Source organism: Genypterus blacodes, unplaced genomic scaffold (genome assembly GCF_046128005.1).
Source record: "Genypterus blacodes isolate CSIRO-AG114 ecotype Tasmania unplaced genomic scaffold, CSIRO-AGI_Gbla_v1 ptg000003l_1, whole genome shotgun sequence".
Lineage (NCBI taxonomy): Eukaryota > Metazoa > Chordata > Actinopteri > Ophidiiformes > Ophidiidae > Genypterus > Genypterus blacodes.
The window spans coordinates 3,047,936-3,074,595 of NW_027466817.1; the positions used below are offsets into that span (position 1 = coordinate 3,047,936).

Genomic DNA, 26,660 nt, shown 5'->3' on the forward strand with positions numbered 1-26,660 from the left:
CTTCTATTAACTATTAACAATTAACGATCAATATTCTCATCAGTGCTCAGTTGTTTTCAGCTTTCATTGCAGCTTCAAAGCAACTTCTCAGCTCAGTGAAGTAAATCTTTAAACTTCATTAAACTTGCCGAGACCCTGAGAGTCCGTGCAGATTACAATTGCAATTTGTGTGTGTCTGAAATGTGGTTGGGGAAACCTACCTTGCCAGCCATAAACTGTCCAAATCCAGGAGGAAATGTTAACGTGGAAATGAGCAAAGTGACCAATGCGGGATAGAGCAGCCGCCTGAGAGAGAGAGAAAGAGAGGGGTAGATGAGATGAACAATCAAAGAAACAATCAATTCCTATTACATTAAATGAGCTCAGCAGCCCATATTAAGTTCTAAAATTAATCAGAGGGATTCATTTTGAATCTAATTCTGTATATAAACGTGTCTGCTGCATGTGTCTACATTATGAAGCTGTAACGGACCTTCAAAAAGCTTTTTCTTCAAACTAATGCCCAGCAAGTGAATGATTTTCTAGCCATCAACCACAGTGCTTATATACAGAACAGCGTAGGGTGAGCATCGAGCAGGAAGGTAAAGTGCCATGAAGCATCAAAAAACTAATATGTCCCCCTTCCCCAGTTTTTCAGGTTTCTTATTAGCTACAAATCAAATGCAAAACCATCCCTGCTGGACGGTTACAACTTTATGGGGCCTAACATGCATTTCATACCACATAAAGCATCTGCAAAGGCCATTTCAGAATGTTTAGGAAGCTGCATTGTTCAAATCATTTCGCAGATTTCCTCTTTATTGTCGTGTTTATTGCGTTTTTCTCTTTTACTTTACATGATCTCCATCGCCCATCAGTACGCATCACTCACTATGCTTAGATTTCAGGTGTGTACTCATGTGCATGGTGGCACAACAAAGAAATACAACCTGGACCGGATCACCAATTCATTGCTCTACAGCGCCACTACAGGTCTCTAATGGAAATGCAACAGTTCTAGTCTGAGTTGGTTAGATTAAAGTAAATAATTGTATTAGAGGATATATAACTCCCTATTGTTATTTCTCCAAAGACAGTAAATGTAGCACTACAGCACTACAGCTCCCTGGAACATTAATATGAAATCATGGGTGTTATTTGTCTGACATACTGTAAAAACATTTTCTTTAAGGTTGAGCAGTCAAAACACACAAAAACACGAAATGCCAGACTCACTTTTTCATGAGGAATCTGTTGATGGCCTTCTGTTTCCTGATGAACTGCACAATCAGTCTGTTCAGATAGACAAACAAAGCCCCACCAAAACCACTGGCAATACTGGAGAGGGAGACAGATCAGAAAGACAAGGACAATTAGATTCACTAGAAGGTTGGAGAGATTTAAAAAACAAAATCATAACTCCTAGGCAATGCCCTAATCTCCTAAAACCATGTTGTTTGTTAGAATTGCAGCTAGCCACGTTAAAAACTAAAATGTAAATGTGCAGTAGAGATGGATTTAGGAAGTGGGTCTGGAAGACTGTAGATGTGGAAGAAATACGCTGAAAGGAGAAACATCAGAGACGAAACAAAAGGAAATGACATATACAGATGAGAGCGAACTGCAAAGTGGGTATGTGTGGAGGAGTGTGGGGAGACAAAGCAGAAGGAGGTTTACATAAGCGTGCATTTAAAAGCCCAGTGGGAGTCCTCATCCTGACAGTGAGAGGAGGCTGAAAAGAAGAGAAGCAGGGGCAGAGAGAGAATAGACTCAGACAGACTGCATACAAGCTAATGCTTATGAATTTATCTGGCTGCATTATTAATCCCATCAAATACCTCTGAATAAATAATGAACAGGATGATGAGGGAGTTGTTTTGCCCCCGTGGTGCAGCCTGGGGGAACACTTCCACTCTGACTTAGTCAGTGCTCGACACTTCATGCACGCCTTTAAAAAAAATCAGGATTTGGGTTTGTGTTACAGATTGTGTCTGCTGTCGGGTTGGGGTCAGGATGTGAGGATGTTCCTCTTGGGCAGTTCGTTTGAGAAAGAGGCCGTAGATCAAGACGGCAAGGAGTCAATGGGCGGTTTGATGAGTATGGAAATGGAATCATCATATGCTGTGGCCTTTACAGTCACTCGATCGCGATCCAATCAAACACTTTTTTAACTTAACACAACCTTCATTAAAGTAGATAATGAGGAGTAATGTTTGAGAGGAATGGTGTTGCATCCCTCCTGTAGAGGCCCAGAGCCTTGCACAATCTACACCAAGCTGCATTGAAGCTGTTCCAGCCAAAAACTTCCAAAGAACCCAAAAAGTAATTGAAAGGAAAATCCACATGTCCTGATGAATGATGAATCTTGCATTTTGAAAACTAGGACACATATTTACTACAAAAGCTTTGGGGTTTACAACTATAGCAAGTGTGCATGCATGCATCCATGCATGCACAACTACTTTTCATACATGTAGTCATCGCCATCAACCTTCTTGAAGGACCGTGTATTTTTATACATGAATGTGATTTTGTGCAGAAATTGGGCCATATTTCAGGCTCCATGTGTCCCAGTGAGCGTCGGATTTAAAGCCTGGAGGTGTAAACAGTAAGTCGTACGGCACGTGAGCGACTCCTCAAAGACATGGAGCTCAGGATAAACTCTTTGTGGCCTAGTTGACTGAGATACTGACCAACTTTGGCTGTATACAGATATGCAAGACACGCACCTGCTAAAATGGGGGTGTAGGTGAACTGTCCTCTCTGTATTACATGTAGAATTAACTGAACCGGCAAGTGAGCGTGACACCTCCAGACCAAAAAAAGAGAAGAAGGGCTTATACGCAAAGACGAAGGAACAGGGATTTTCTTCTCTTGGGGGAGGCCACACACACACACACACACACACACACACACACACACACACACACACACACACACACACACACACACACACACACACACACACACACACACACACACACACACACACACACACACACACACACACACACACACACACACACACACACACACACACACACACACACACACACGCGCGCGGGGAGTGAAAGCGAGAATGACAGCGAGAGCACCCCCCCATAATCTTCCGACAAGCTCCGTTCCCTCTCGCAGCTTTGAAGAGCCCCGAGGCTCAGGAAGGATAAAATAAGACGTCCCTTAGTGTGATAGCAACTGTCACTGGCTAAATTATTCATGTTACTTGAGTCACACAGACGATCCTGGACACCTTCAAACAGCTACAGAGAATGAAGATCTAATTAAAGCCCCAATGTATGGTAACTTTACATCATAGGGGTGTGTGAAGGACTAGTTCAGTCATCCAGGTGGTAAGATGTCTTGAAGGTTTAAGTGCAGTGATTGGACTAAAATAGGTAAACTAACGACATTTTGCTGCTCATCTGAAAGGCAAAACCATCACATGGACATCAGTAAAGCGTAATTATATGAGTATACCGCGTTACAAGCTGTCAAAATCTCACAGTTTGGTGAAAAACCAAAGCGTGTGAACTACGCAGGGTGCAGGTGGAGATCAGCATGTGCTCCAAACTTCTGTTTCTTCAGCCTGGAAATAGATATACTCATAGAGAGATGCACTAACGATTAAGCAACAGTCAAAACTCACCCAATGACAGCGAAGGCAGGAAGCTCCTGAAGGTCAAAGGGGAAGTCTAAGCGGAATCGCGTTTTGAAAAGAGCTGTGATGGTCTCTGGAGAAAGGAAAGGCAGAGGGACAGACATGTAGAACCCATACAGTACATTAACAAACCAAATGTTCTCACGCTTGAAAACTTCACACACTCACACACACGTGTAAACACACACACAACTTACCCTCGTCTCTGTTCCAAACAGCCAGCACTCTGAAGATGAAGGCACTGAAGGTAGCTGCAAAGAAACCTCGCCAATAGTTCCTCACCGCAAAAAATGTGGATGTTACTTCAATACTGAACAGCACACCTAGAACACAAACACACACACACACACACACACCATTTCAAAAGAATTAATTGGCCACAGTCTGGCCATTATGTACTTACACATGATAAAGTAGTCAGAAAGCCCGGGTCACAGTTCCCAGACATGATTTATACTACATGGCAGAGACAAATCTTCATTTTTGCAACTCATTTAATCATTACAAAACTGCTCTTCCAGGACGTGCAAAGTCACAAGGGATGAATATATCAATACATAGGAGGGCATAAATTACTTCTGGACATACAGAGCCTTTACAATAGCTGCAGGTTTTATGTTCTAGGTGGAGCAGGGGCAGTTTATATAATGACATGATGAGCTATTAAAATAACAGCAGGCTGATTAAAAAACCTGCGTGCGGCTAAGGTCTCTTCACATGCACAAGGTCATGATGCTCGATCTGCTTGAGCATGAAATGAAGCCTTCCCATTAGGAGATGGGCTTTGTAGAAGGCGGAGATCAACTCGGTCAGTTTCACCGATACTCACCTCCAATCGGAGCAGCGAAGCAGCAGCCTACGCCTACAGCACAGGCTGCAGCCAGCATCTCGATGTTTCTCGACTCATTCTGAAACACACAAACATGCACACACACTGTCAGAAAACCTGTGTGTGTATCCTTCAATGAAGCAGACACAGGCAAGGAGGAACACAGAAAAACAACAATGAGTCAAACTAAATGTTTACACATACAATAAACTAATGAAGAACCTGTTGACAAAACTAACTGAATGTTACTCTGCAAGTTGTCATTTGATTAAGACATGGATAGAGACATGGATGAGTCTCTATCTGAGTGAGGTGCATGACAGCAGGGCGCAGGATCACAGTGCATCGTTGGAATGTGATACCTTATCTTGCATCTTGCCTTTGTTCCTACGAGACTTTGAGTCTGGCTTTATTCAAATAGTCTGGGAGCAATAAAGAGAGCGGCTTGTGTGTGTGTGTGTGTGTGTGTGTGTGTGTGTGTGTGTGTGTGTGTGTGTGTGTGTGTGTGCAGCACACATCATAAGAAGAACATTTTCTACCTGTTATACCTGCTCCTGAGTGTAAAACTCAGTTAAAGGCCAGGAGCTTTGATCAATAACTATAGAAAATGCAATGTCACAGGAAAAAAACTTTCACATACACATAATAAGTTGGCCAACAGGTTCCAGATGTAGTTTTGAAATTCTGTGCTCTAAAGCAGAGAATTAAGGTCTCCTTCACATTTGCCACTTTGCTACACCACAGCAGGGGGCAGTAATTACGCAACCTAATACATGTGTATGCAAAAGCTCTTTAAAGTGCAGAGTTTCACTGGCTTTCTCCCTTTCAACAGTGAAGCAGTAATGTGGTAACAGTGTGCTGAATGGTATGCACTTTATACACAAGCTTTAATGATTGTGGCACTTATCTATATGCAACACTGTAGGTTGAAACAGGACTTAACATTGTAAATCTCTTTATTCCTTTATCACCTGCAGTACAATGTTGACACGCCTGTAGTGTCCTGTGTACATGCATGATTGATAAATGTTTATTTGGGACACTATTTTATATTCTTTATGTCCTATCTGACAGTGTTTCTGAATTAAAGTGGCAACATTTGCAAACAATTTTCTAATCAAAAGTAAAAAGGCTTTATACAAATCACATACATTTACATAGAGCACATAAATCCTCAGAAATATTGATTACTGCTACAAATCGTGTCCAGCTGTACCAGCTATCTTAAATTGAGTTTGAAAAATGTATTTTAATTAAGAGTGGGAAAAATTGCCAGTAGGCCGAGCCAATTCTTCAATCCCACTTCTGCTATGTTATGAATTTACTTTGTCATTTGAGTTATAATCAGTTTAAATCTGTGATAGTTTGTTAGTGGGTGGTCATGTTTGATTCTCATAAAATTACATGCCGACTGTCTCACCACGTTCTTACATACTTCTAGCTTAATGTGATTTGTGTAGAATCTTGGAGGCATGCATCCATATCCTAAAGGTAGATGGAGCAGCAAGCATATCGAATCCTGGGACTCGTACAATCTAGTTACCTTGGTTCCTATGAGACTGGGCTCCTTCAGGCAGCGTGGAAGTAAGAGAAAGCATAGCGGGTATGAAGACATAAATTAAGACCTGTAGTGCCCCTCTCATAAACGTGCATGCCCATTTCTGTCACAAACATAAATACATCGCAATAAAAGTCTGCAAGAAACTTGGGTGTCACGATAGCCAACCAGTGAATGTTTTAATGAATCATATCGAATTTTGAGAGACATTCGGGCGGCTTGGCTTTGGCTATACGAGCACGTACGCCAGCAACTGTCTGGTGTGTGTGGTCATGCACACTGACACCTCCAGTTATTCAGAAAGTTTTCATCCTGGCACACCACTTCCCACCTCTCTCCTGTGGCAATCAGCACTTCCTTGCAGCAAGTTGGAGTCATTAAGTGTTGCCAACAAAGCAGAGACTGGAACATCGCCCGAACATACTCCAAAACTTCTTCTCAGCCACAATGACTAACGAGGCCTCGCGCTGCCATCAAACTTGCACTTGGTCTCAGGCGACAATCTTTTCCTCTGTGATAGTCAGAAGCCAAATCAGCCCCGAACAATTTTAGTCTGTAACAAAAAGCCAACTCTACCACGAATACACAAGATAGTAAATACTAAGATTATTATTTCTAGCTTGATGTGATTGTAAAGTGAAGACCATCTATGGGAATTAAGAGGGAGAACTACTGCTGAATTAGTTGATGCTGACAAATCTGCTAATAATATTCTTTTAGATGGTAACTGTTTCAATCAATGGTCCTTTTGGAATGTGTGTGTGTGTGGGTGTGTGTGGGTTTGTACATTCAAACACTAATCTAAAGTACTGTGTGGTATCTAAAACCTCACTGAACCAAGCCCACAGGCTGCAACTTCATACCGCACTTCAAAACTGTGAAGAGGACTAGATACTGCTGCACAGGGACACTTCACATGCTCACACACAAAGAGGGAGAGAGTGAGAGAGAGGAGAGGAGAGGAGAAGAGAGGAGAAGAGAAGAGAAAGAGAAAGAGAAAGAGAAAGAGAAAGAGGGAGAGAGAGAGAGAGAGAGAGAGAGAGAGAGAGAGCATTAATATGCCATATAATGCAGCACAGCACTCTGGAGGGAGGGAAGAGTGGGAGAGAGTGATAAATGGCTACAGGGAGACAAAGAGAATGGTGGTGATGATGATGATGATTATGATTGCATAGCAGAGACATAAAAAAAAGAAGGCAGGCAGATGTAAAAATTAAAATGACAGACTACAGATAGCAGGAGGACAGGGAGGAATGAGGGAGATGGTGGGAAAGAATACGGACAACAGCTGCAGAGGCTCTTTTCTTTTCTCCATCATCTGGCTTCTGCTGTGTGACACCTGACACTGAAAAGTTTAGATAAATGGATGTCGGACACCGATATGCACCTGTGTAACATCTTTTGGTGAACAGAATATTACTAGCTTTCTTCTTCACCTTCTCCTCACTTGCCATTTTGGTTGAAAGATGAGAAAGAAAGAGAGATATCTCCATTAACTTTGGTTTCCTATTAATTTCGCAATTCTCCATCGGTTAAAGCAAAATGCCTACAAGTGAATGAAAGAGTTGTTACTTTGTTGCATTTAAGTGGGTTGTGGGCGTAAGAAAACCAAAACAAGAAGTTACTGTGTGCTGAGGTAGTTCAATAAAATGGAAAAACAGCAGAACTGGCATTTTCATCAGCATCATTTCGACCATTCACCATGAATAACCAGGCCAGCCGATTCAGTAGACTCCATTTAAATCCAGGCCTTTTTGTAGAGTTTGCAGCCTGTTATGATGTTGTATATGCACAGTTGATTGTAGACTGGTTTATCTCAACCTCCCAGGTTCAGAACTCATTCAGATCAAGTACACATTAAAAACAAACCTAATTGGCATTTTACCCCCAACTAAACTGTGAAGCTTGTCTCAATCACTGAAGGTAGAGGTATGAAATCACAAGAGCTTTCTTCTTCTCACTAAATAGTCAAGGTATTGGGATCTCCACCACAATGTTTTAAATAACTGCAGGCTGACACATTTATCTTGATAGATATTTTTAGATTACAATGCATTTCTGTTAGTTTGTCCGTGGATGGTTAGGCCAGATATTCCATTAAATCCCCCGTGCATCAAGACGTCATTTTGCCATTGCCCCAGACTGCTGAGCAGGGATTTTTGAGTCACAATGTGAATGCAGCATCGGGACTTTTGAGGCTTTGGGACAAGCCGTTCTTTGCCTCACTGCCCTCTGTGCTGTGTTCAAACCCTCCCATCTTTCCTCCCATGTTACGCCCAAGGAGAGGAGCTTACATCTTCAGAAAAGAGAGAGGAGATTAAAGTTGTCGGGATTTTTTCAACCTTCTTCTCACTCCCAGACTCCTTTCCCGAAGGATGGAGAAGATGGGGGTGTAGAAGAAGGAGAAGAAGAAGAAGAAGAAGAAGAAGAAGAAGAAGAAGAAGAAGAAGAAAAGAGGAGAAAAAAGGAAACGAGGAAGAATAAGGAAAGAACAGGCAGAGCAGGTGGAGGAGAAACTTTGTCTTCCTGACAGGCTTTACTTGTCCCGTCACCACCACTATAATCCAAATATTTTTTCTTTGCCTCCTTTATCCACATATTTTTTCTTTGCCTCCTTTATCGCTACATCCCTATTTGGCAAATTCTGCTTTGAAGAGAGAAAAAAAAAAAGACCTGACCAAATATTAGCAAATATTCAAATAGTTAACCCCTGATCAAATGAGTTGCACGCTGTTACAAACAAAAAGTACAATCGACTGCATTTTGATCCTACTCAAACATAACAGTTTCCAACTCTCTCAGGCTGAAGTCATGGTTACATAGCCAAAGTAAGTGCAAGGTGTTGAATCTCTTAGGCTTATCATGATATCAAGAATAGTAATATGATATCATTTTCTAGCAGGGATAATGTGAGGAAATAATAAATGGGTGTATAGATGTAGCCTTATAGTGGGGATATAAAAAGGCTGCCAGCTCATGTTCAAAGGGTTCAGTGGAGCATTGTGTGCTCTTCCTGGAACACAGAATGAAAGATCATCTTTGACATACAGAGGCTTTATGCTATTAACAGCTTTATAAAGTAGTAAAAGGGCTCTAAAATCTATTGTAAAAGACCTGACTTCCAATGTTCTTCAGATAAATGATCTGTTTTCATGTCATTTATAAAGTAAGAGGTAAAACCTGAATCATGCTTTATATGGTTTTCCAGTTTCTGTTTTCAGAGCTACAATGATATTGTGTTTAATCGTCCATTATACACATATTTTATGCAATTAACTTTGTCAAATCTGAAACATAATCAAATGGATCCTACACCGCATGTTTTTAGAACAGAATAGGGCCCAGAATGCCTCCTTGAGGAACGCCACAGTCTACTACACATTGACGTGTGCAGAAATGACCCACTCAGCTCTCAAATCAATCACGGTGGGAATGGAAAGTATTCAGACCTCTTCCATTTGCACACTTTATCGTGTTGTGGATTTAATTTAAAAGGATAAAATTGCAATTTTTACCCATCAATATAAACTCAATAAAAAAACGTCAATGCTGCAAATATGTTGTTGTATCCTTCCCCAGTTCTTTGGCTCGACACAATCCTGTCTCGGAACTTTTGCTTGTTTTTCTATCCGACTCCAAACAAGGTCTCGAAACATCTTGGTGATTATCGATACTACCCGGAGGACCTTTGCTTAATTTCAAGTATCACTGCAAAGGATCTTGATACCTACATTGATGTGATAATGTGTCTGTACTTATAAGTGTGTGAATACATTAATCTAAACAATTTCAGCATAAGGCTATAACCAAAACAAAAGTAGAAAATATGGAAGGGCTCTGACTGCTTTCTGTACCCACTGAATGACTGTTAAAATGTCCTGATTGACTGTGAAAATCCCGCGCTAGGATCTAACAAGAAGAGGACAGCTTCTTCTTGTTCTCAGGTCATTGCCAACTGTCAGCAGTGTTGTGTCAATGGTGTGATTCACTCAGTAGTTTGATTAGATTTTTTCTAATATGCTGTTGAGATGATAGAGTAGTTGGTTAAAAGTAATATTCTCCAAAGGTTTACCCAGATAAGGGACATTGGAGATGGGCCTTTAATTGAAAAGTTCATTACCGTCAGGTTTGATTAATTGCACAGACCGGTTGTCTCCTTGGAGATGGAAAATAATCTGGTGAGAACAGGATCCACAACGCAAGATTTAGATGGAGCTCATAGGATGATGTAATGTCTGTGACAATACTGGGGACAGCGTGACCACAATCTGTTACAATTATGCAACTTCTTCGCACTTTGTGTGCATGTTAAATGAGATTTTCAGATTTTATGTTATCTTTTTTTTTTGTCTCTTCATTTGGACAGTAACATTCTTATGTTCTTCTTGGATATAAATATATCAGAAACAACCTTCAACCTGTTTTCTCTCTTATTGATCAGCTTTGTGGCAGTTGGCAACTAGGATTTCATTCAAACAAATGGATGAGATGTCAATGTGAATACACACAGTTTGTATAAGGTGGTTAAGAAGGCAATGGACCCAATGATTGATGTTTAATTTTAAAAGGGGAGGAGGAACGGAATTTGTCAAGTGTTTTATAAAAAAGTAAGTTTGGACTTCTGGAGATGCTACAAGTAATACATCAAGTAAAATTTATAGTTGCACTGAGTATATGTAAAACAAGATGTCATAAAAACAACGACAGAGTGAAGAATTATAGAGAGACTGAGTCATTAACAGGCAATTTAGGAAACTTACCTCATAAATTCCTCCAAAAAGGGACATGAACTTGCTGAGGAGAGCAGCACACAAACTGGCGATGTGAACAAAGGGACCCTGACACCAGACAGAGAGAAAATACAGAAAACCAGTGTCAATGTTACAAGTTAAGAAGCATAACCTGTTTGTTTTGCATGGCATAAAACTATACACAAGCTCTCTGACACATTGCTGACAACAAAGCTGCAGAGAATATTAAAATGCAGGGGATGAAGTTCGAAGTAGAACCAAAGGGATTAAGAGTGATTCTGAAACTGAAATGAGTGGTTTGAACTGAATCCAAACTGGTGACCGCATGCTGTGCGCGTGTGTGCGTGTGTGCGTGTGTGCGTGTGTGTGTGTGTGTGTGTGTGTGTGCGTCTGTAACAAAGAAAGAGAGAGGGGAAGACAGAGCCGTCATATTTTGTGGGAGTCATGCTTGAGGGATACAGCCTTTGTACTCCTACGCAGTTCGCAGGAGGCTATGTCAAAGCCTTGTGAATGGGTCTCGCCTATGTTATCGGAATTCTCCTTTAACTTTAGTTTGTTTACTTGTTGGTTCATTTAGCAGCTTGTCAGACCTGTATGTATACAGCGATCATAACAAGCAGATAATGTTATTATCTATAAAGTAGGGTTTGACACTTGTGAATTCACAATAGTCTGCAGCTCCGTGTGCAAACAAGTGGACAAATGTAAGGGCATCGAGTAGATTGTATAGATGGTGTGTATGCGTGCGTGTGTGTGTGTGTTACCTCCTTGCCCAGGGGCATGCCGCTGCCCAGAGCACAGGTAAGACCGATGACTTTGGCCACAAAAGTTTTGAAAGTGAGGTACTCCTTCAGCACCACACCTCGCAGGATGGTCTTCATCTCTGGAATACCTGAACCTGTAAAGGAGTACAGCACATAGTTACAGCTAACAGTGAACTTCAATGTTCTTCATGAAAGCTTCTTCTACCTTGAGAGGAGCACGTGCACAACAGAACAAAACCTTCCTACCAACATTTACCCCACAGTAAATCTAGAATTCCTGAGGCCACTGACAAACATCCTTGCAGCAATTGCGACCATTGTGCAGATATGGACACAACAGACTGACTTCAAGTTGTATTTACCATCAGGTCTTAAGAGATAAATCAGCTTGTTAACTGCAAAACCTCTCCTTGTGCATCACCTTGAATGCGTTTGTGGTCACTTTTATGTGGGAAGAATAAGGAGGAGATTTAAGGAGAGACGTGCAGATCATAAAACTGCCCACATGACCCTGTGGCTGTACATTATGATAAAGTGGGACATTCTATCTTCTCTTTCTATGGTGCATTTTGGGGTCATTCCAAGCTGCATTTGAGGCTGCATCAATGCGAGATGTTCTGGATCATAGATTTTTTTGCGATTCCTAAAAGTTTTGGGGTGCTTCATCTTTGCTGCATTTGGTCTTTTGATTGATCAGATTTCTAGATATTCTCTGTCTTTACACGTTTCCACTAAAGTAAGTGGTCTTTGCATGTTGAGATGTGGCTGTCTAAAGCTAAGACCTGGGGCATCCCAACAGTATTTCTGTTTTTGATAGACCCAGTAGAGCCATCGTCTTTGTGTCTGTTTGTGCATTGATATGGACTACATATGTATGTTGCATGTTATGGATAATGCAATTTTAGCTTTATCCTCCAGTGAGCAGATTAAGTGTATTTAGTGTTACAAACTGCACTTTCTTGCCCTAATAACATTTCCACCAGAATACATTTAAAGCACATCATCAGCTGAAAGATATCTATGTAACATTTTCATATAAATATTTGCTAGAGACAGTCTTCTAGTGACAGTCTTCTTTAAATGGAACTTGGTAATGAGGTAATGAACACTTCTTGTGTTTCTCTGTGCATTATTGCACAGCATGAGATTTGCACTTAATAGTGCCTCCATTACTGTGTTGTTTCTCTGCGGGCTGTGTGTATGTTCCATTTTCAGTGTTTGCGTGTGTGTGTGTGTGTCGTACCAACAGCCTGCGGGGCGAGGATCTGGGTGAATCCAGCAGAGAAGGTAATGAGGACCACCGGGTATGTGACCCAAGCCAGATACTGCAGGAACACATTACTGTCCAGACCTCCGTACATCCACTTCTGTGCTGTGGACACAAGCACACATACCATTTAATAACAACATACGCAGATATTAGTATGTACATGAACAAACCTCCACAGAGAAAGGGAGAGAGTGAGAGAGAGATAAGTGTGCTTGCTGTGATTATCTTGAGTGTTGGCTTAGTGTCATCTTTAACTGCATCTAGGAGAGCTGCCACATAAATCATTTAACTATGTGTGTGTGTGTCTCCTAGGTGCAGCTGGTTAGTCATGTTCTATATCCAGTCAAACGAACCCTGCACTGTAGCTGGAACAGTGAAGACTAAGGTTAATCTCTCCTTGACAGCACACGCACACTTTAAGCCGGTCCTGGTAGGTTTCAGGTCAGCTCTCATTACTTTCTTCAGCAGTTTTAACACGTCTGCCCGAGTCTTCCAGAGACGTCAAGCTGACATAGAGATAGATGCCTCTTTTCCTTTCACAATGTCGCTTCGTTTTTTGTCTCTAGTGTCCACCTTTCATGTACTGTAGCTGGTGGACTAAAACATGACTGACTCATGAGACGCCCATCATTGTTGTGCCATCTTTTGATCCATCCATCATTCTGACTGCTTCACTCCTTGCTGTCGTCATCACTCCCTTCCTCTACCCATTTTCATTGCAATTACGCATAATACATCAAAAAAATCAATATTCCTTCCTTCCTTTCACACCCTGAGGAACCTTTTCAGTCACCACAGGAAATACTTTATTATCATCTGCACTCATTTACAATTGTCCTCAAGGCTTGCTTCTCTGCGTACTCGCTCCATCTGTGTGCTCCTGTTGGGCCGGATCATCGAAATATCCCATTTAATTGCATTGTTATGCAGATCTCCTTTTTAAACCCGATTTCACCGTCTTCCAGAATTCACAGCAACATAAAATATTGGAGAGCTTGTTATTTTTTTCCAGCTGGATGAAGATAAATCTCAAAGATTCAGCTTTAACTGCTCAGACGGAGCTCTCATTTGGAACTTTCAACATCAGGTTATGATCTAAATTAGGAACTACTTTACCCAGAATAATCCAGTAAGTAAGTAGGAACCATTTGGTTGCTTCAGTAAATTTTTGGCACACATTCAAGCACCATAACATAATGGAAATGAGCTCACACGAAGGCTTTACTCTAACAGCTGTGCCAGTTACTTGTCACACAACATCAACAGAAGCAATATGTGGGTCTGAGGCACAGTTTTTGGTTTTGCAGCCTGTTGAATATCCTGACGTTGGAGAATAAACAAAGTCAAGAGGAGCAAAAACTGCAAATGGCCAAGTTATAAAGGTCCATACCATGAATGTGACTGCATGTTATTAGTCAGACGCTTCCATCAGCCAGCATCTGACCAATAACATGAGTCCATGTTGGCTATAAGTAATTTCACAATCTCTTTTTTTAGCTATACAGTTTTCACCTAGTTACATCTCTACCTACGCTATCAAGATTGCTATTGACCATTTGTGAAGATCTTTCATATCTGCCCACTGAGGCTCTGGAATCCCCCCCACTCTGCAACTCCCACCCCCACCTGTAGGACCATTACAACATCCCTCCAACTCTGTCTATCTATCCATCTGTCCCTCGCTCTCTTCCTTCCTCAATGCCTCACCTTGTAGGCATATGGCGATGCAGAAGTCCACCACCCAGCTGACCAGAGCCATGAAGAGTCCCAGCAGGATGAGGAAGATCCAGTCCTCCCCGACCCGTGAGATCAGGAACTTCTGACAGCGAACTGTGCAGACTGGAAGGATGACAGGAAGAAAGCAACGTGTCAGGACGGCAAACAGAAAACAGAGCTACGCCGCCCAGCAGCTCAGGGAGAAGTCCCACTGAGATTTGGAAAATACAAATAATGCTTCATCTATTAGGCAATAAGACCTCTTCATTAATTAATAATAGTACAGGTTATTGTGAAGTTAACTGTTCATGCCACTTTAGCACTACTGAGCCCATTCATATTCAGCAGACATGGTATGATGGTGTATTTTATTTTGAAAATGATCGACGAACGCAAACCACCATGTTGAAGTCCTGTCTGAATCCTTAATAACAACACACACATTCACACACACACAGCTAGAATTCTAGAAGTCTCAGGCAACATACAAACAAATATCATGTATTATTAAACATGTTGATGCATGATAAAGCGCTGAACACAATAGGAGCTAAGATACAAACTCGCACAGTAGTGATGTCGAAGCTGAATGCCAATGAACAGCAATGTGACCCCAAAAACATTATGTGCACACCTTTCCTGAGCCAACTGTGCCAAATTAATAGCATATTACATGACAGCAGGCATTACCTCATATAAATCACTGTATTACCAACAAGCAGTGGGGTTGATGTCAAACAGTGTAAGATGAAGTGCGAGCTAATGTGCTATACTCACCTTCAAGCCACAGGAAACAGATAATGTACTGTAACACTTATTGCGAGATATGCATAAACAGTGCGTTCTCAATTACTAATTATGACAACTTAGTGGAACAAAACGTTAATTTGATGGTGACTCATTAGAATGTGCGCACACACACACACACACACACACACACACACACAGAGACCCAGAGACAGACACACATCCTCATCATTCATAATGTCTCTCATTCACACCAGATTTTTCCTCTCATTTCCTTCTTCCTCCTCATCTCCCCACATCCAAGCCTGTCCTCATTTCTCCTTCCTCCTCTGCTGGGAGATGACACTTGGGAGCGGCAGGGGAGCCCTCACACTAATGACTGTCACAAACACACTGCACACATGCACCTTGGATTTTCCTGTGCATGTATATTGGGCAATATGTGGAATCCTGTCAATTCCATCAATGTAGACTTTCATTTCTGCCATGTGAGTATTCCTTTGAACACAACAGTAAAGATTCAACACTAGAATAATGGTACTTTGCAGCATAGTTTCGTATTTCTCAACTGCTACAAGATTCCATTTTCCCATGTGAGACGCCACTAATGGATGGCTGTCAATCAATCGCAATTCAAAGTCAAAGCGAAAAGGGGGGCACGGAAAAAAAGTTTGAGAACCACTGACATACACACATACGTTACAGCTGCCATAATTCCATTGAAGGGGTTTCTTTCATGTATATATTTATAAGACATAAATGTGTTAGAAAAAAGCGTGTTTGCTTGTGCGTCATCTCACCCACAGGCCGTCTGTGTTCCTGGACCCCTTCTGTCATCTAGACACTAACCCGTGTGTGTGTGTGTGTGTGTACACATGTTTTTTTCTAGTTCTAAAGCTGGAATACAACCTGTGTGTGTGTGTGTGTGTGTGTGTGTGTGTGTGTGTGTGTGTGTGTGTGTGTGTGTGTGTGTGTGTGTGTGTGTGTGTGTGTGTGTGTCTCTAGCAGCAAGTGTAATCTTGTCTTCTTGGAGATGTAATCTAGTTAGCTCTGTCTGTGCTGCTATTGCTTAATAGCTTTTTCTGCAGTGTGTGCACGCGCGTACACACTCGCGCACACACACTCGCGCGCACACATGCCCTGCAGAGTGGTTGCTGACTTTATTCTTCATGGCATGCAATAAGCAGCATGCTAGTTCCCACTCACTCTCATTGCCTTCTGACTCAACCTCTGCACCGCTCCTCCCTCCATCAAATTCTACCACTGTGTGTGTGTGTGTGTGTGTGTGTGTGTGTGTGTGTGTGTGTGTGTGTGTGTGTGTGTGTGTGTGTGTGTGTGTGTGTCCCTTAGTCTGTCCGTCTGTGTCACTGCCTCTCCCAGTATGTGTCTCAGTTTGTCTCATTCTATCCGTCTCTCCGTGTCCATCTCAGTCTGTCTCTCTGTGTCTTAGTTTGTGTCTGTGTCTCTCTGTCTCTCCCAATATCTGTCTGTCTCTGTGTCTCTCAGCTCTGAGCAATTCTTTGTCTGTCCCAAAAATATGTGTCTGTTAGTTTCTCTGTCTCCACTCTTTGTCTCTCTCAATCTGTCTAATTCTGTCTTACTCCGTCTGTCTGTCTGTCTGTCTCTCTCTCTCTTGTCTGCCTCTAAATCTGTCCATCTGTCTTCCAAACTCTGCCTGTCCCCCTCTCTCTCACACACTCTCTGTTGCTGTGCGTCTCTCTATGATTCTGTCAATCCTTCCAACTGTCCATCCTTGTTCCTCCTCCGTCTCTCTCCCCCTCGCGTTCCGACCCTTCTGTCTCCATCTCGTCTCTCTTTTTAATGCCCACATACCTGCTGAGACTAATTTGTGTTGCCTTGGATACACAGCTCATCTTGTTCCACGGCCTGGCACTCAGACTGTCCATGTGTGTGTGTATTTGAGTTTGAGCCATGTTTGTAGATCTCACTCCCAATACTACACAAAGACATTTTTAATGTTATTATAATAATAATAATAATAAGTTTTGTCCCTTGAATTAGAATTATTCAACAAGCTACTATAATAGAATGAGACAGTTGAGATTTGACCATAATTAAAGTCACACTGATTGTCCATTGATTTCTAAATAAATGGTCAATACCACAGACATATCAGTCAGACATCAGTGTGTGCATAGAGCGGTTATGCATGATGAGGGAGAGCAGCAGGAGGTGGACATCCAAGAAGAAAAGGAGCACTGGTCAAGAATCACTGCGACAGCTTCCCACATAAAAACCCAATTATTCAAATCATGCACTCATTTGTTACGTAAGGTGACGGCCATATGTGGGTGTAAAGGGTAAAATAGCCTGCCATTAATGCCATAATCTGCACAGTCCTGCCAATGAGGCCTATACCCATTTTGTGTGTAGGTGTGTATGTGTGTGTTCTCTTCACATGAATATGTAGCTTCATGCATAAGTGAGAGATTCAATTAGAAATGCCTGGCTGTGTATAAGGCCATCGGCTTAATGAGATTAGAATTTAAATGGAGAGGCAGATCTGAAAAGTCAGCCTTTCCTGCGTTTAAACACCAACTTTTAACGACAGAGGGAGGAAGTACAAGTGCTTGAGGAAGAAAAGGTGTGGAAAGCTAAAGGTTTTTAAAAGGTCGACGCCACCAGTTTTGGAATAAAGCTTAATTTTAAATGCCAGCGTGGTTTGTGGTTGTTGTTGGGGTTTTTTTTTTTTGCAGAGTTGAGCCGTCTCTGTCAGAGCGCCATGTTTGCTCTGTGGTGTCACCATTAACTCAGTAGAGACGGGCGTCCCTGAGACATCATTTCTGCTCTTTGCTGGCCTAAACGGCGAGACTGAAGAGAGACGGACGGGTACCAACATATGGGCAACTGATGGCTTATGAGCGGATCTGGATTTCTAATGTATGTAATTCAGATGGAAAAAAAACATCTATTTCCTAACTGGCTTGTAAGCATTTAGGCTAAAGTATCCAAAGGGGACATATGACAGATTTCCATGATGTACTTTTCCTTTAGGGGCTTTAAGTCTTTGCTAAGCTCTCATCTGCAAAATATTTTACTGTCCATTGCTGCAGCATTGCTGTGCAGAGGGAGTGAAAACGGACCCATCTCCTTAAGGTCCCGTCGCCAGCTTTGATTTGCCAGCTCGGAGCCAGATGGTGAAGTAAAAACACGGAACAGACATAACGTTCTAACTCTTACTGGATGTTCTCTAACTTTAGGAAAAACTTGTGCAGAGCAATAAGCATTGCTCAACATTGCACAAAGTCATTGAGTTTTAAATGAGTTTCTACCTGAATCCCTGCTGATGTGAGCAAGTGTGGATAAAGAGGCAAGAAACGAGGGAATAGAGGAGAGGAAGAAGAAAATGGCGTGTAGAAACAAGACAAATGGGCCCTGCAAGGCAATAAAGAAACATCGCTGGCATCATACAACCATCAGTGAAGCCTTGAATGAGCTTTAATGTGGCTCTTCTTTCTTTACTTTAACATCTGCCTCTTCTTATCTCTCGTGTGCTCTTTCCTTCTGTTCTTCATCCATCCATCCATCCCTCCCTCCCCTGCTTCCCCCCCCATCATGTGGATGCGTTCTCTATGCTAATGGGATGTTAAAAGACTGCAATGTTTATGTAAATGTGCTATAAAGTCATCGGTGTTCATCCCGGGCGAGCAGGCAAAGCACCTCGTTTCGCATTCAATCACTCTGTTCACTCATCGGGTAACGACTGCTCCGACACCCGTCTTATGGCTACAGTACAATGTCTGCTTAATGAGGTGTAATACTGTACATGCGCACATGCACACACATACAGCAAACACAATCAACACAGTTATTACCGCAAAAAACAGCCTTTCTTTAATCACTTCCGGAGTGTGTGTAATGTGTTTCTGAGGGCCATGTTTTCTGCATTTTGACGCTATGGAAAGAAGTAAAATGTTATCATATCGTAGAAATGGATTTGCCATAAATGTTGCAAGAGCATGATTTCTATTATCTGCAAAACAACCAAGCCTAAAGGAAAAATAAATTCAAATCATCTCGGCACAGTTTCCAATCTGAAGACGATCCATTTTTCCGATGCCAAGTACTTCATCTTTATTCTAGGAATAAAATGTTATGAACATAACTTCTTCCAAGCAGTTTTTGGTTCATTTGGCACTTCGGGAATCTAAATCGCACACCAGCTGGTTGGAACAGCGAAATCTTCAAGGAGGGCATAACTAGAATATTAAACATCGGAATTTACATTGTGTGTACGCAAAGGTCAGGGATGATTCATTTGGGTGTCAAAAAAAAAAAAGCTTCATTATCATTTCAAGTATTTTAAGATTATGGGGGAAACACACATTTGCCCTCTTAGGCCAGGATCACACTCCATTATCACTGCGTATGCTTGCGGACACGGTTACACACACGCTGCTCACACACAGATTAAAGGCCACAGCATGTACCATTTGACGCGGTCGGCCTCAGAAGGTCAGTGTGTTTATACCTTTTTCCAAATGCACTAACTGGAGGCGGGGAATCATAAAGCGGAGAGGGGATAGTGTGTGTGTTGGTGTGTGTTCGTAATTTTAAACCAATTCATCATATAAGCGGCGAAACCAACCAACCATGTGTGTTTTTGTTCCCTCCACACAATTATAAACGGGGATGTAAATGTGTAAAGCAGCACACACTTTACAGCTTTACTCCTCCTCTCTCCTTTTAAGCACCGTAACACCTTAGAAAAAACGACTTCTGACCTCCTACATCCCATTTCAAAATGCCACAAACAAAGCTGGTGACAATCGAGGATATCAGCGTTTCACTTAGGTGATGAAGGTGAGAGTAGGAGCTCCGTTAAGTGAATCCCACACGCGTTCCAGCTTCCACCGTGAAATTACAATCAGCTGTCGACAACTCAGTGGATTCTTACACTCTGTTGTTGTGTACAGTGTATGCGCGTGTGTGTGTATGTGTTTAGTCTGCACACAGAGGGGAGAGGTCATTTAATTTCCTAGATGAAAGCCTAGGAGAGTCTAAGGTCAAAGGAAACCTGCTGCTGCTTCTCTGCATGGCTTCTCTCCCTCATCTACCCCCTCACTCCATTTGCATTATTCTATCCCTCAGATCCAACCCCCGATCCTGCCAGCGTCTCCGTCTCTCTGCTTCCCTCTGCCTCTCACTTTAGATGATTTCCTCTCTGTCCGCCTCCTGCGTTAACTTTGCCCCCCCCATCCGTCCCTCAACTTCCATTTCCGCTCTGCATTCCTTCATTTCTCTCTTTCCCGCCCGCCCACCACGCATCTCTGCTGCAGCCGACTCAGCACTTTCCTACTGCAGTCCTCTGCAGACACACAAGTGCACTCATTTACACTTTTATAGCCTAATGCGCACACACACACACACACACACACACACACACACACACACACACACACACACACACACACACACACACACACACACACACACACACACACACACACACACACACACACACACACACACACACACACACACACACACACACACACACACACACACAGCATAACGCCGCGATTCGTAAAAGAAATGGCAATACTAACACATACGTATATGTATTCATAGGTGTTACTCAGGGTGTGTGTGTGTATATTCATACAGGTGACATACACATCAGTTTCAGAGCTATGTGTGGTGGCAACAAATGGACTTAGGGTGTGTAGCCATGAATCATTCGTCTGTTGTTTTAGCAGTAGGAGGAGGGGAGACATTGATCATTACGCTCATGTACAGCTTGCAATCCCTAATCACAACCATTCATCTCTACTAACACACACACGTGCACACACACACCAGCACACAGAACTAAGCTATTCAAAGCTCTTTATTACTTTACACTAATGCTTGCGGTGAGCTTTAATAAGGCCGGGCTGAGACATACTGTACACTGGAAGGGGAATTACATGCAAACAAACATATTTTTCATGTTGACTGTTGATTAATATTGTGCCACAAGGAGTGTGTTCCAAAACTGTGTGGGCGTGTGTGTGTATAGTTTGCTGGCACTGCTTTGCACCCTGCAGGATTATCAGACCTAGACCTGTGCCCAGAATGTTCTTCTTTTACACACACACACACACACACACACACACACACACACACACACACACACACACACACACACACACACACACACACACACACACACACACACACACACACACACACACACACACACACACACACACACACACACACACACACACACACACACACACACACACACACACACACACACACACACACACACACACACACACACACACACACAGGGATATTAATATGGAATATTAATTCTGGAATATTAATGCAACAGTGCAAACGTGGGGGGGGGGGCATAGCTGGTAGTTGATAAAAGGAAGGGGGGTGTGGGGGGGGCAGACAGGGGGTCTTTTTTTGTTTGTTTACCAGAGATAAAGTCCTGGGCTGGGGCTGGCAGAACGTACGGGTACCCTGACCCTGGAGGATAGATAGACCACACAACATAGTTAAACACAAGCAGCGTTCCTCTGTGTGTATGTGTGTGTGTGTATGTCTTCACTCATACAATATACTTTCAACAAGTTTCCTTTTGTGTGAAAAGAACAATCGATTTGTCCACATAACGTTATTATTGTTTGTGAATGATGAAAGATCTGCACAAACGCATGGCGGTGACAAATGAACGAGCGGCGATGGTAAGAGAGGGAGAGGGAGAAATGATGAAGCACAAACCGAGAACCCAGAACGGGAGAGTCAGACATGAGGGGAGGGAGAAGAAGATGGAAAAGCAGGAAATATGCAAGGAAAGACAGTAGTAACAGTGTGTAAGAATCTGCTGTTGATACATTATAGATCATACATGTGATTGATTTTATGGGGCTTTGATAGCAGAATGATCAATGCTACATTTTATATGTTGAATACCTTCCTGAACATTTATTCAGCTGAAACTAGTGCGGTACACGCACATTGTGACAATTTGATGGATGTCAGGCTTGGTAAGAACTGACAAAAATACATTGTGTTTAGATTCTGCAACACTAAACTTCACTTGCATGTTGGAGGTGACCAATTGTGAATTTTCAAAGTTCAACCATCTTTTGATTGGCTTGGTCCAAAGATCATGTGAACGAAATGTTGTGAAATCCAGACAAATTGCAGGCTGTGAAAATTGTTAGAGTTTTCCGTCACTTAGGGTTCACAAGTTAGAGGCCAACATGTAGCAAAGCTTTTACAGCGCCACCATCAGGCCAAACAGTGTCTTTTGGTCTTGTCTATTTGTTTGCCTGGGGAGTGGGTGAGATCTTAAACACACCTGGTAAGTTTGGCTGCTGTAGAACTCCAACAGACGGTGATGTAACTCCAACTTCCATCTCACAACAGCTGGAATGTGTAAGGTACTTGTTGAAAGAGCCGTGTTGTTCCTACTCTGGGGTAAATCAGGTAAACTGACTCCTAAGTAGTTCTGAACATCACCAGTTTCACATGCAATACGGTGTCCAAATGCCGCTATATGTGTGTGTGTGTGTACTGAAAGTTTCACCACACACGCAAAACTAAAACTCATGCAGATCATTTTAATCGAACATTTGGTCTAATTTCTCATCATGGAGTAAAATGTAACAGTCACTGAAAAGACTTATGATGAACAGGTTGTGTGTGTGTGTGTGTGTGTGTGTGTGTGTGTGTGTGTGTGTGTGTGTGTGTGTGTGTAATGATTGGCCCATGAGTAAAGGCTCTGAGCTCAGTGATGATTAGAGTGCAATAACTCAGAACATGTGGCAGAGAGATGAGGGAGAAAGAGATTCCCCATCTCTCTCCCAACCTCTCACTCAGGCACACACACACACACACACACACACACACACACACACACACACACACACACACACACACACACACACACACACACACACACACACACACACACACACACACACACACACACACACACACACACACACACACACACACACACACACACACACACACACACACACACACACACACACACACACACACACACACACACACACACACACACACAGAAGATTACACCCACTGGAGAGCAGGAAGAGGTGGTGATGGATTGCAGGGAGAGAGGAAGTGAAGAGTGCTCAGAGGTAACAGGTATTGAGGAAGAGGAAGGGAATATGACAGGTGGGGAGAGTGACGGAGGTTAGGGGATTATACAACTCCAAAAAAAGAAAAATACAAAAGTGAGAGGACAGGAGAAAAGGTTGTGGAAGAGGAGGCGAGGATGAGTAGACAGACGGAAGGAAAGGAACACAGAGGCAGAGGATAGGAGTCAGAAGAATGACGGGATTATCAGGACAGGAGAGTAAGAAAGACGTAAAATTGGCGAATGGACGAATGAGGGAAGGAAGGAAGGAAGGAGGAAAGCTAGAAACAGCCAAAACGTGAGTGTGAGAAAAGATCAAGCAAGTCCCAGACATAAATGAAAAAGAAGTGAAGAAATTGAAAAAGCCGCCGGCGTCTTGGTGTCTAATAACCATCGATTTTGCAGAGAGGAGCCGGCTATAAAACCCACATGTTTATATCACAATTCACACAAACATATAAATTAATGACTGCGTTATTAAAACTCTGGCCTTTGTCTGAGCGCTGCTGGCTTAAAGCCACAGTAAAGAGGCTGTCAACACATCTGCTTATTGAGTTATACGTCTGCACCAGAAAGCCCGAGCACCTTCATGTAGACTTTTAATTTCTACTGCCGATCAATGCCGAAGACATGAAACTAAAGCATGGCGACTCTGCCGTCTTTAGGAATAGATTACCTGGGATTCAAAGGGGACATTTGCTTTTTGTTGTTATTTCTGACTTTGATGCAGAACTCGCCCACCCAGATCTTCATCATCTTGCCTAGATTACGGCAATGCTTCGTACTGGCGTCTTGTAAAGTTAAAGGTCATCCAGACTGCAGCTAATCTACTAACAGATGCAAAGATCAAACCCTGAACGACTCCCATCTCATCGTTTCACACTGGCTGCCCATTAAGTTTAGGATTTCAATGCCGCCTGAAAACCAACCCAAATCCAGTGTCATGTGAATTAGTCTGAACTTGTTTTGCGTTTGTTTGTCCAATTTACCAAGTTGATTTTTATTGTATCAATTAAAAAAAAAAAAATGTGGGTGTTTTGCAGAGTTTTCACTCAGTGTGCACAGTGCTGCTGCAGCAAAATAGAGAAAAACTTTTTGAAATTTTCGGCATCGCAAAGATTTCAAAATAGACCAGAATAATATTGAATTCTGGTTAATATACCCTAATATAACCTTACATTTCATTAAGATTCAGATAATGAATGCTTTTATCCCCAAAAATGTACAGTATGTTGATACAGTATGATTTCTCTGACACAACGTTTAAGTAGTATTTATGCTGTGACTCAATCCATTCCATCACTGTTCATTAACCCCAAATCCTCCTCTCCGCTCTGCTCGCATCCACCGACTTGCATTTTTCAGAACCCTGCAGGCGGAGGGGAGGACTGCAGCAATGCTCTGCAAAACTGCTAGCAGCATGTTAATAAACTATAACTTTTGCAAAGTTTTGGGCCCCTCAGCAGCTGCATGTTACTGTGGAAGAAAAAAGAGAGCCACAGAGGACCAGAGAAGACAAGGATCGTCTCCCGAAGAGCTGACAGAAAGCAAACCGAGTACAGCCTCCAAAAGTTTTGGAACAGGTTTGATGTGTGAGAATCATCCGTCGAGAATTCACTTCAAAGCCCAACAATCTGCGAGTCAGCAAAATAAAGATGTTTGAGTTAAGATGATGCAGCAACTTGGATGGATTTTGATAACTCCCAAACAAGAAGAACACTTCAGGCTATGCGTGTGTGTGTGCATCTGTGCATGTGTGCGTATGCTTGTGTGTGTTATACATATGAAGTGAAGTATGAAACTGCAACTTAATGGCCTGAAATAAAATAAAAAAATCTACTTTGGGGCAAAATTAAAAGAAATATAAAAGATAAGTAAGATCGGACTTGCATGTGAAAAGATACAATACAACTCATGATTGTGTTTTGAAATCACAGTAAATCAATGCTGCTGTACTCCAGGTAACAGAGCTGCGTTTCATCATTTTAAGCTCATTCACACCAACATACAAACGCTCTGTCGGCTTACAACAAGTGTATTAGCTCAACTCATGTGATGCATGACCCCCCCCCCCCTCTCTCTCTTTTTCCATGTGCAACTGATCTGTGAGGAAAACACGAAAAAAATCAAATGTCACTTCCATCGATTCTGGTTAAAGCTCTGGCCTGGAGCTGTGAATCAGTCGTCCGTGGTCCAATGCCAAATCTATCGCGAGGACAAACAGGAAAAAGCACAGACGGAGGAACACACAGAAGAAAACTGCCAAAATCTGTTGTTTTCATGCTCATATTACGCAACCACGCTATGAGGACATCGCATTGAAAAAGTATTTGTTTCCGTCTTGAGTTGATGAAAACGGAACACATCTCATGCACCGGATCTCTTTTCCTTTTCCGTCACGTCGCAGGAATCATCACCTCCGTTTGGCACGTTTCCCCTCTGTGGCGACCACGTGGAATTACCGACACCGCACCACATGCAACTGACGCCACGTGACACGTATGAATATTAAACAGGAAAATGCCATCTTGCTGCTGCTGGCATAGTAATACGGCTGATATTATGCCTCAAACTGCGGTGCATAGGATCGGAAGAATCAATGCAAATGAATGCTGTAGGTAGTGACCATTCCCTTTGCTGCTGACACACACTTTGGAACGGGGCCATAACCTCTATAGTGGATGCAGTCGACGACAGCAATCCAAGAACACAAACACTTAAACACACACACACACGCACTCACATATAAACAATCCGTCTGAGTGGCACTGAACCAAATCTCAATACTAAAGTGAAAGTTCTCTCTGTTTTCCAAATACACACCCCAACAATCACACAGGCAACAGTTTAACGCCGTGTGTGTGTCAGTTGTGCTACTTCCCGGACTTGGCTGACGGCTTAATGTGAATGACGTCTCAACACCCCCACAGTGCGTCAGCATGGTGCCCGACACAACACGGACAGGATACACACTCACGTGGCTTATATGTATTCAAACAGCCTGCCACCCCCTGTGTGTGTGTGTGTGTGTGTGTGTCTGTGTGTGTCTGTGTCTGTGTGTGTTCAGTCACTTGCCAGGCCTACGTGTGTCCATTCACTGCACAAGTTGTTGATTTGGGAAAAGTAGGTTCAGGATGTGGCTTGTTTCTTTCCACTCAGACTGCACATGTTATGCATCATGGCTGCCACGTGCATCATGGGACGTCAAATCCAAGCCAATTGAGTCCTTTACAACATGCATAGACAGTAGTTTCCCC

General features: G+C 42.5%; 1 protein-coding gene across 2 annotated transcripts in view; it reads right to left on the reverse strand.

Moving 5' to 3' along the window:
• Positions 1-26,660, reverse strand: part of LOC142993647 (chloride channel protein 2-like) — a 106,434-nt gene that overhangs the window by 43,594 nt on the left and 36,180 nt on the right. For both annotated transcript variants that reach the window (XM_076144409.1, XM_076144410.1), the window contains exons 3-11: positions 14,517-14,648; positions 12,783-12,911; positions 11,540-11,673; positions 10,785-10,862; positions 4,467-4,545; positions 3,835-3,960; positions 3,626-3,710; positions 1,216-1,317; positions 201-285 (exon numbers count right to left, since the gene is read on the reverse strand). In XM_076144409.1, coding sequence (XP_076000524.1) covers positions 201-285; positions 1,216-1,317; positions 3,626-3,710; positions 3,835-3,960; positions 4,467-4,545; positions 10,785-10,862; positions 11,540-11,673; positions 12,783-12,911; positions 14,517-14,648 — 950 coding nt within the window. The remainder of the gene's footprint in view (positions 1-200; positions 286-1,215; positions 1,318-3,625; positions 3,711-3,834; positions 3,961-4,466; positions 4,546-10,784; positions 10,863-11,539; positions 11,674-12,782; positions 12,912-14,516; positions 14,649-26,660) is intronic.